We start from the raw sequence: 11905 nt of genomic DNA on the forward strand, positions 1-11905 counted from the left end.
TCTTTAGTGCCTTGCATATATTGTAATAATAAAAAAATCTCACATATTCATAGTTGTGAGGATTTCTTTTGTCTGATGCAGATCAAAACCCCTCTGTGTCTTCAACCATATTACTTAGTTGCTGTAACTCAGGTGGGCTTAAGCTTGGATAACTGACATAGTCTGAATTGAGTTTGTCAGAACTTTTTCCAGCTTGTGCAGCTACTTTTCCCCCAGCAATTTAGGGCCATTTCCATGGCATGATGACACATTTGAATAAGAATCAGTGAAGGCCTTGTGCATAATAGGCCTATAATACTTATTTGTTTAATTGAAATGAATTTCCTCATAAACCTATGAGGAAGACTTTTAAGTGAAACTTAGGTCTACAGCAGATGTCAGTAATTTAGTATCTAATACTTTTTCCAGTATGCCCGGTAGCCTCATCATTAAAAAGTAAATAGTACATTTGGAAACTAGATTATTGGAAATCCTAGTGAACATAAGTATCCTTGTGGTTGTTACTTGGCGACTTCTTCCATGACTTGATTCTTCTGTTAGGTTAGAATCATAAAATCACAGAGCATTATATCTAGAAGCAATCCTAGAGGTTATCTAGACCAACTCCTTTATTTTGCAGATGAGGAAATGGAGGAAAGAGGAAATGATTCATATTAGAAAGCAGGTCTTCTGAATTCTTGGGTAGTGCTTTTCCAATGCACATTACTACCCTTATGGTTCCAGGACTGCTCTCATGATTAAAAAGTAAATTTGGTACTTAGAATACTTTTGACCTGTGGAATTTAATTATTTATTCATTCATCTTAGAGTGTGAGAAATGAAAGGGACCTAAAAAATGTGAGTCCAGAGATTCTTATTCTTTTTTTGTTTCTTGTACCCCTCGTAGTCTGGAGAAGTGTATGGACCCCTTCTAAGAGTGAATATTTTTAAATGCATAAAATAAATTATGTTGTACTAAAAAGGAGACCAATTATTTTGAAATAGTTGTCAATTAAAAAAAGTATCAATGGACCCCATGAAAGACCCTTAATAAATCCAATTAGGTAATCTTACAGACAAGAAAATGGAAATGTGTAGAGATACAATGCTATTCTCAAGGTCAAAGAGCTGATAAATGGCAGAGCCAAAACTAACACCATTCTTCCTTCCCCCATTCCCATCATGGTTTGCTTTCCTACTATAGCAGGACTCACTTTCACAATTATTCCAACTATCATGGCAATAAAAGAAGCCAGAATGACATTTCCATTTTTTAAATTTTGTTTTTCTTATCGATGTACATGCTTTCATAAACTAGAGTGGCATAAATGGATTCCATCAAATCTAAGATTTTTCCTCCTTCCATTAAAAAGTTAAAAAAAATATGTATCATTTTCCCTTTTACCATTACTTTCAGAGGTAACAAGCATCAGTAATTGTTTGTTAAAAAAATAAGAAATAATTTCATCACACCTTGGAATATAGGGAAATAGCAAACAACTTTTTAAAATCTCTTGGGTTTTTCTATAAGGTTCATCCCCTCCGCATGGTCTGGACCCAATAAATCAAGTTCTACTTGATTAATGATGTGACTATCTAATTGATTCCTTTCGGGATTCTTAGGAAAGAAATAGATTTCTTTCACCAAAAGCCTTATTACCATTTAAAACATGCCAGTTGCTCTCAAACTAAATTATTTAAGCCATTTGCCTTCCCTAGCTTTGGCTCTTCAAAGAGCCTATTTTACTAGAAAGGCATAGAAGAAATCATCATTGTCTGATTGACTATAGTTTCTCCTTTCTTATGTATCAGTATTTTCTCTTTTGGTTTCTAGACATGCCCTTGAAGAAGGTAAGAAGCAGGTATTATTGGCCACACTGGAAGAATAGAGACATTAGTAGATTTCCCCAAGGTCACACATCTAAGTCTATTGTATTTTATAGCACTAGATATTTTTGCCAGATTATTCCCATCATAGTGGGAATATATTTATACATTTGATTATACTTTCTTTTCCAGAGTTTTATTACTTAAATATTTAATACTTAAGCTTTTGTAATCTTGAGTAATGTCCATACTCACATCACCTCCAACAGCATCTAGAGAGGAACCCATTACTCTATACAATTAGGTTCTAAAGCTATCCTGTACTGTGAGTACTAAACACTCAAAGAGAAACCTTAATCTTGGGTCAAGGATATCTTGGAGTAAAACCTAGAAAAACTTAGATAAAAATGTGGACTCATTATCTCTTTTCTCTGTCACTTTAAAAGGTCAGATCTATTGATTCCTTAAAGGTTTGCATTTCTTTTGATATCTGTCTTTTTATCTATAGAAAAATCTCAGTTCTCCCTCAGATTTGTTTTCTTAAAACCCTAGAGTGTTAGAGCTGGAAGAGACCTTAATGAATCTCCTCATTTTTCAGATTGAGGAAACTGTCATTCCAAAGAACTTCCGTGTATTGCCCTACATCACAGAGATGGTAAGTGGCATATTTGGAACTAGTACTCATTTTTTCTGTTTTTCTCTCTTGCTTCCTTTACAATGCAGTGATCCTTCCTTATGAACTCTCACTATTGAGTTCAGCAGTGAATTTTTGCTTGGTAAAGTTGGCCATAATCCTTTCCTCTTCAGGGCAATGTTGTCTTTTCAATTTAGAATAATTTTTTTTAAGTCATGCAAATAAGTCATGCAAATTAAAAGATATAACAGGGCTTAAGGATTAAGAACCATTAAGTACTTGTGTTGTGCTAAAATTTCTAGTGTAAATTATACTTTAAATCATATATTTAGTATTTTATAGAGTTTACCACCCTGAGTTATCAGGTTTTATATCAAGATTTATATCAAGGTTGCATATCAAGAGATGAAAGAGAAGAGGTATAGAGATTTAATAAGGTTAAACAATTAAAGCTATAATAACTATTTGTAAGAAGTGAAATTGAAGTTGTTTTGCAGTGATGCAGTACAAAAAAACAAAAAAGGAATGGAATTGGAATAAAAGATGATACTAGTTCTATGACTTACTAGCTCTGTAATTTTGAATGTCACTTCATCTTTCTCATCCTCTTTCCTTATTTATAAAATAAAGTGGTTAACATATATGATCTCTATATTCACTTCTAGGTCTTATAGAATTCTATGATTTTTTTATGGAGATGTCTATATGAAGCAAAAAGTATTTCAGAACAAGTTTATAGAAGCTGAAGATAATTTGCATATCTTAAACAGATATGAAAATCAATTTTTCTATAATAATGAAGCAGATTGTTGGTTAATGGAACTGTTACAGAACCATTTCTGTCAGTGAACTGAAGGAAGATGTTCCTGTGTTGCAATTAGTCTGAGACTCAGAATTATTGTTATCACAGATCACACATGTGTGACGAGGATGTGAGGGATAATTTGCGGTGAAGTTTCCCCATTCTGAAAAATCAAATCTAGAGTGGCTTCAGCATCTGCTAGGCCTAAGTTTAGAAGTCACTTGACCTTGCTGGAATCTGGAACTTAGAGCAATGGAGACTCTGCCCAGTGCCACCTCAGGACAAGATATGCTAAATAAGGATAGAAGTGCTTTCTCAAATGTACATTGGGTGATCTGCTGTTTAGATTGCTGCACTTAGATTGTACACTTAACTTCTAGCCAATGGAAGAAAAGGGTCAGGAGTGGGGGTGGGGGAGAATTCTGCATTAGGGCTTTATAAGTTTGCCATTTACTTTTATAAATTGCTTCTCCTCCCTGACCACTTGTCAGAAGGGTGGCCCTTTCTGGAGATCGTATTAAACCATTCTTTTCTACTTCCTACCTTGAGAAACCTCTGAGTATTATTTGGGTAAGGATTTTTTTTGCCTTTTTGGAGGGAAATTGCACTTAATGCACTTAAATGATTTGTTCATCTAACTGCATTTAATAGACTGAACAATAGCCATTTTTTATCCATTTTTTTTCTTATATGTATGGTTAGGCCAAATACCCAAGTGATTATAGTTATCTTCTAGAAAACTCTGCAAAATTCTGAATTTGAAACAACCAGTATAATAGGGACCTCATGACCTAGGGAATTTTTTCTCAATGTTGACTTTTTACTGTATGTCCACAATAAAGAAAATCACTTTTGGTAATCATATTTCTCCTTGTTTTGAACCTTACCTGATATACATAATCAGAAGATTTGGGATAAGCTTATCTCTGCTATTATTATCTTTCAAAGAATTTTGTGCAGTTTTCACATATGCATCAGAGGCAAAACACATTTTGATTTATTGAATTAATGTTTTTTTAAAAATCAACTAGATAAAACAAAATCTTATATTCTCTGCATCTTTCAATCAGTTGTTTGATGATAAATGCTATAGAATAATTCTAGCAAAAACTTACCTGTTTCCTATTAATGTTCTCTCAATTGCCCCTGGTAATATAAAGATTCTTCTCAGGAAACTTTAATATAGTTGGTAATATAGGCATGTGGGTCAGTCATTCATATTCTCTAGATAAAAAGGGGAGGTAATAAGCATTTATATACCACCTCCTATGTGCTAGGCACTGTAATAAGCACTTTTAGATTTGTAATTTTATCTTACACTTTTACATTACATTTTTATATCTCACTTGATCCTCAAAACAATCCTCCCTGAAGGGTAAGTGCTATTATTATCCTCATTTTATAATTGAGGAAAGGGCAGGAGAGGGTTAAGTAACTTGCCCAGGGTTAGAGAGATAGTGAGTGTCTGAGGCCAGACTTGAAGTCAGTTTTCCTGACTCTAGGCTCAGTACTCTCTTCACTGCACCACCCGTTACCTCAAAAAGATAGATGAAATACTTATTAAATATCTACTATGTGCCAGACACTGTGCTAACCACTGGAAATACAATTACAAACAAATAAAGACAGTCCTACCTTCCAGGGGCTTATATTTTAATGGGGAAAGAGAACACACGCAAAGGAGCTGAAAAATAGAAGAGGGGGAGAAGGAAGATTGTGACTGCTGGGGAGAATGTAGAAAAGTCTGGAAAGTCAGGAGTGGACTCAGGAGTCAGTACTGAAGTGAGCATGGATGTCCTGGACATTTCATTAAATAATGATCTATTCCAGGTATCTCCAGAGTTAAAAGGCTGTTGGTGAGGAGGTGGAAATGTCCAGAGAGTCAGGAAGAGAGCTGGGAGTGAAGTTTTAGTCATCTTTTTTTGAGTTACTCATAAGGTATGATCTCCCCCTCCCCCATATTTCCTATCTTTCCTTCCTTCAAATACCTTGTGAATTGATCCCTTAATGTCCTCAGAACTTGTTTCCCCATCTTTATTCTCTTCAATGCTATTACTACCTCTTATAAGTAGAATCTGGGGGTACAAATGTGGTTGTTCTATTGTTCTTGGTGGCAAAAAGAGCAAAATTATGCAAATTATTTCTATACTTTTGTTTGTTGATCTTCCACTTTCCTCCTTATATGTCTTGAGTGTTTTTGCTTAGTTGGATATCTTACCAAATTTTCTTTAAATTGGGTTTACCTTTACTTCTCTCTATTTTTCATGGTGAAAATGCTCATAATTTCCAATCATCTTTCCCTGTATGATTTAATAAATAAATATTTATGATAAGCTTGTGTAGCACCTTGACTATCAAATCTCTTTGCCCGGTAAGTGCCAAGTTTTTATTTTTTTGATTAAGGATGTTTTTAGTTTTTTTTAGGCATGATAAGATCATAGATTTAGAATTGGAAGGGATTTCAGAGGACATTCCATTCCAGTTTCTTTATTTTACTGATAAAAAATGAAGACTGAGAAGATTTTGAGAAAATAATTTAAGATTTGTTCAAGGTCACACAGAAATGGAACCCAGGTCTTCCAGGCTCCAAGTACAGCATTCTATGCTTTGTTTGGTTCTCTTTTTATGGTAAATTATTTGCATTCATTTAACTTCTCCATGAAATTACTGTAGTCTATGTGTATGTCCTTTCTTCTGTCCATTTTTCATTAAGATATTTTTATAGTATCTTTATCTTAATAATAATTTTATAATATCTTTATAATAAGAACTATTAAGATAGTTCAGGATGAAGCTGTGTTAATTGCATTTCAATATATATTTCTTTTTTCCTTTTATATCCATGCTAATTTTGATATTTGATCTGAGAAGTTGGTGGCATGATTGTACATATACTATTCATATCAGAAAAAAGTAATTTATGTCTGCTAAAATATAGCCAATTTCATTAAAAATGTTTCCTGTGATGTAAAGAAGTAGGACCTCCCTGCGGATCCAGATTCCACCTTCCTCAATCCATGTAAAAAGGGGACTCTAAACAAACTTTGGAGCTTTAGAACCCACAAAATGACACAGAGAAGCTAACCTCAGCACATAGCTCTGGGAGCCGAGCCCAGCCCCAAACCTGGCTTTAGCCCCGGGGGCAGGCCTGACCAGCCGCTGGCCAGAGGGACTCCAGATCAGCAGCATCTGTGGCGGTTTCCAGATTTATCAACACATAGATGCGAAGGACAAAGTGAGAGGTCAGTGCAGTCTGGACTTTGGGACCCAGTAAGTGGGAGTGCATGGCGTTTGCCCCTGGGGCGAGAAGCCCCTGAGATGCTGCCTGCACAGCCAGCCAGCCACGTGGAAGCTTCAGCTCCTGGCCTGCAGAGTGTAGGGGGACCAAGCACCAGTCTGAGGGGTAATCGCTCTTGCTTTAACCTGCTTGGACCTGGATTGCAATCTAGGGTGGAGGTCCTGGGGTGTGTGTCCAGCTTGCCAGGGCATGTGGAGACCTCAGAGAGGGCACCCATCTAATACCTCCAGCAGCTGAGAAAATCCCAGCATTTGGGACGAAAACTCCCCTGTCTGGTGCCAGAGCCCTACTGTGGCAAAAAGCCCAGGGGTCAAGTGACTGAGGGGCAACATGATCAGGCAAAGGAAACAAAGCAGACAGAAGATTCCAACATTAGACTCCTATTTGGGGGACAAAAAGGAGCAATGCATGGAACAGCAGGAAGATGGTAAAGTCAGAACTCCTGCACCAAAAGCTTCAAAGGAAAATATGAGCTAGCTACAGGCCATAGAAGACCTTAAGAAGCAGATAAGAGAAGAGAAGGAAAAATTGGGAAGAGAAATGAGAACAATGAAAGAAAATTACAAAATGAGCCCGACTGAGGAAAATCATACCTTAAAAAACAGACTAACTCAAATGGCAAAAGAGGCTCAAACAGGCAATGAGGAGAAGAATGCCTTAAAAAGTCAAATTTGCCAGATGGAAAAAGAATCTCAAAAGCTCACTGAGGAGAATCATTGCTTCAGAATTAGACTGGAGCAAATGGAAGCTAATGACTTTATGAAAAATCAAGATGCTGTTAAACAGATCCAAACAGATGAAAGAATAGAAGTCAATGTTAAATATCTCATGGGAAAAACTACTGACCTGGAAAATAGATCCAGGAGAGATAATTTAAAAACTATTGGACTATCTGGAAGCCATGATCAAAGTTAGAACCTAGAAATCATCCTCCAGGAAGTTCTCAAAGAAAACTGCCCTGATGTTTTAGAACCACAGGGCAAAATAGAGGTTGAAAGAATCCACCGATTACCTCCTGAAAAAGATCCCAAAAAGAAAACTCCTAGGAATATTATAGCCAGGTTCTGGAATTCCCAGATTAAGGAGAGAATATTACAAGCAACCAAGAAGAATCAATGTGAATATTGTGGAAACACAATTAGGATAACCCAGGATCCTGCAGCTTCTACACTGAGGGATCGGAGGGCTTGGAATATGATGGAGGTCAAAGGAGCTGGGATTAAAACCAAGAGTCACCTACCCAGCAAAACTGAGCATCACATTTCAGGGGAAAATATGGTCATCCAGTGAAATAGAGGACTTTCAAGCATTCTTGTTGAAAAAACAGAGTTGAATAGAAAAATTTGACATTCAGATACAAGAAGCAAGAGAAGCATGAGAAGCATAAACAGGGAAAAGAAAAAGGAACTTACCAAAGTTGAACTATTTACATTACTACATGGAAAAACAATAACTGTAACTGATGAAACCTTTCTCAGTAGTTAAAGGGAATAGACATATATATATATATATATATATATATATATATATATATGTATGTATGCCTATATATGAGGCATATATGGGCATATGAATATATATGTGAATGTGTGTATATATGTTTATGGGTATACATAGAGGGCACAGGACAAATTTAACAGGAAGGGATGATAATTAAAAGGTGAAATTAAGAGGTGAGAGAAGATGGGGAGAGACAGAATGGGGCAAACTGTTTCATATAGAAGTGGCAAGGGAATATGGTTACAATGGAGGGAAAGAATAGGAAGGTAAAAGGGAATGGGTCAACCTTATTCCCATTCAATTTGGCTTGAGAAGGGAATGAAATACACACCAAATAGGGTATCCCACCCTATAGGAGAGTAGGGGGGAAGGGCTGAGAGGGGGGATGATGGAAGGGAGGGCAGGCTGGGGGGAGGGAAGTTAGAAACACCCATTTTTGAAAAGGTATGGGATCAAAGTAGAGAATAGAACAAGTGGGAGGTGGGATAGGAGCGAGGGAAATATAGTCAGTCTTTTACAATATATCTACTATGTTATTGTTTTGCATTAGCCACACATGTACAACCTATACTGAACTGCTTATCTTCCCAGTAAGGGTGGATGAAAAGGGAGGAAGGGAATGAATCTGTAATTCAAAGTTTTAAAATCAAATGTTTAAATATATATATATATATATATATATATGTACTATTGTTAATACTATTTTACTTGTAATTGGGAAATAAGATATACAGGAACTGGGGCATAGCGATCCACTTGAAATGTCTAAAGGGGTATGGGAGAAAACATGGGAGAGAGCAGATTGTAGGAGGGGATATACTGTGGGCCTTCTATTTGGGGGCGGTGGGTAGGGGAAAAACGGGGAGAAAATTTGTAATTCAAAATCTGGCAGAAACGAATGATGTAAATCAGAAGATAATAAAACATTTGAAAAGAAAAATGTTTCCTGTGCCTGTCATGTCTAGTATTTCCAATTCTTTTCTAAAATGAAGTATGCATGTCTTATGTACCTTACAGTCTTTGATAATTTATACCGTATTTCTGATTGATATTTTCTTGTGTACCTCAATATCATCACTTATTACCTTTGCATTGAAGTCACTGAGTTAATGAATTAATGAATGAATTAATTAATTAATATGTTAATTTGTTTTGGAGAATTTTATTGAGTTTATAAAATTTCTCTACTTCATCCTAAGGGGATGTTGGTGAAAAAAGTTAAAATTATTTCCATTAAATGTCCTATAAAGTGTTATTTCTCACTGCCTTTGGCCACATAATTAAGCCATGTCTTTTATTTGTCAGCAATTTTTCCCCTTAGGTACAGTTTATTTTTCTTGTTCTGAATTGTAAATATAGTAAGAAAATAAAGACTAATACATTTTTTGTTTTTCTAGTAACATATTCACCCACTGATCATCAGATGGAGATCTCATATTTGCAGTACAAAGTAAGTTGAAATTTATATATGATTTTAAAAATTGTGTGATGATTGGCATTCCTTGGACTCTTTTCCTTCCCTTTTCCACAACTACTATAACTAAGGAAGAAGGATGCAAAAAACTAAGGACTATTTTGTATTTTTTTTGTTTTATTGGTTTCTGTAGCCTAAAGTCATATGGATAATAATAACTAACATTTATATAAAACATTAGGTTTAAATAATTTTCCCTGCAATAATGGATAGGCTAAATAAACATTATTATACTCATATTTTCCAGTTGGAAAAACTAAGACCCAGAATTAGAGCACTGAATTTGGATTCAGGAAGATGAGTTCAAATCCTGCCTCAGACCCTGTTTGTGCAGCAAACACTGAGCAAATGACTTAAATTATCTTAGATTTGGTAAAATGGGAACAATACTTGCATCCCTTGTTTCATGGGGATATTGCTGAAGTCAAATGAAAGAATATAGGTAAAATACTTTGAAAGCCCTAAATTGTAATACAAATATTAGATAGCATTGTAGGTTACAGCTGATGTTGTTATTAATATTTTGATTGATGCCTGTGATTTCATTAGCGTAGAGAATATCCTTTAAGGAAATTCATTCTGTCGATATAGTGATAACAACTCTTCAATTTATAGTTTTAGTCTGGGGCACTGAGAATCATTTGACCATGGTGACACAGTCAGTGTCAGAAATAAAGGACTTCAGTCCAGATCTTGTTGACTCAGTGGTCAGCCTTTTATCCTCTATGTACACTGTCTTTATCATTATTATTATCAACAATAATAGTAACAATATAACTTGTCAGAGTCACACAGCCAGAAAGTGACAACATTGGGATTTGAATCTACATCTTTTAACTTTAAGTCAGGACATTTCACCTACTGCCTCAGTTATCAGCCTCAAGGTATATCTTATGACTTTTCAAACAACATATAACTGAAATATTTTCCTCTTGGTAATCATATCATGCCTATAGTTATTTGACAAAATGTTTTAGAATGTTTCAGTTGCCAAAGACACTAAAGATAGCAAAAAAGTAAAGCAGAATAAATTCTATTTTCATTAAATACCACCACCTGATTTATAGTTCTTATGTCTGCAGTCTTTGTGCATGATTTTAATATTTCCTATGTTAATGGATGATCATTAGCACTTATGTCACTATTTCTTTGCATGACTACAAGTCTATTTCATCACTTTGATAGAATCAATGGATGGGTACAATACAACGTCTTCCACTGACTTTATCCTTGTGGGACTCTTCAGCAACAGAGAAACCTCAGACCTACTTTTTGTGATTGTCTGTGCAATTTTCTTCACGGTCCTGATGGCCAATGGGATCATGATCTTCTTGATATACACAGACCTCCACCTCCATACACCTATGTACTTTCTTCTCAGTCATCTCTCCTTCATTGACATGATGTATATCTCAACCATTGTGCCCAAGATGCTTGTGAACTACATCCTGGGAGAGAGGACCATCTCCTTTGTAGGATGTACAGCTCAGCACTTCCTCTACCTTACTGCAGTGGGGGCTGAATTCTTCCTGTTAGGCCTCATGGCCTATGACCGTTATGTAGCCATTTGTAACCCTCTGTGCTACCCAATCCTAATGAATAGAAGGGTGTGTCTTATGATCATAGCTGGCTCTTGGTTTGGTGGCTCTTTGGATGGCTTTCTACTCACCCCCATCACAATGAGCTTTCCCTTCTGTGATTCTCGAAAGATCAACCATTTCTTCTGTGAAGCACCTGCTGTGCTGAAACTAGCATGTGCTGACACAGTTCTCTACGAGACTGTGATGTATGTGTGTTGTGTACTGATGCTACTGATTCCCTTTTCTGTGGTAATTGCCTCCTATGCCAGGATTCTCATTACTGTACATCGTATGAGCTCAGTGGAAGGAAGAAAGAAAGCCTTTGCCACCTGTTCTTCACATATGACAGTAGTGACTCTATTTTATGGTGCAGCCATGTATACATATATGTTGCCCCATTCATATCACACCCCAACCCAGGACAAAATTTTCTCTGTGTTTTATACTATCCTTACTCCCATGCTCAATCCCCTCATCTATAGCCTGAGAAATAAAGATGTGACTGGAGCCATGAAAAGGGCATATGGGAGGTATAAGGCCTTACAGAGGGTGGCAGGTACCTTCTAACAGAGTAGACCTTAATATTTAGTGTTTAACCTAGTGTTTATGATGTCTTTGTGCTTATGATTCAGAGATTGAGCCAGAAAGATAACTTTTTATAAATATAAAGAATATCATGCATGTTTCCCTCTCCCTCCTGCCTCCCCTCCCCTCCATCCCTCCCTCCCCTTTTTCCTTCTTTCCCTTTCCTTCCTTCCTTCCTTCCCTCCCTTCTTCCTTCCTTCCTTCCTTCCTTCCTTCCTTCCTTCCT

At 36.3% G+C, this 11905-nt stretch overlaps 1 protein-coding gene across 1 annotated transcript; it reads left to right on the forward strand.

Annotated features, from left to right (window-relative positions):
• The first annotated feature begins 10704 nt into the window (after positions 1-10704).
• Positions 10705-11661, forward strand: LOC138152319 (olfactory receptor 2T1-like). Its single transcript, XM_069076013.1, has one exon. It carries the CDS (start codon positions 10705-10707, stop codon positions 11659-11661), a length of 957 nt encoding a protein of 318 aa, XP_068932114.1.
• Positions 11662-11905: the final 244 nt, after the last annotated feature.

Source organism: Petaurus breviceps, unplaced genomic scaffold (assembly GCF_028583685.1).
Source record: "Petaurus breviceps papuanus isolate PSGF00001 unplaced genomic scaffold, PetGlider_PUasm1.0 90925, whole genome shotgun sequence".
In the NCBI taxonomy this organism is placed as follows: Eukaryota; Metazoa; Chordata; class Mammalia; order Diprotodontia; family Petauridae; genus Petaurus; species Petaurus breviceps.

Excerpts from the sequence above, each read along its gene's own strand:
- LOC138152319 (XM_069076013.1), top strand. The coding sequence starts at position 10,705 with ATGGATGGGTACAATACAACGTCTTCCACTGACTTTATCCTTGTGGGA.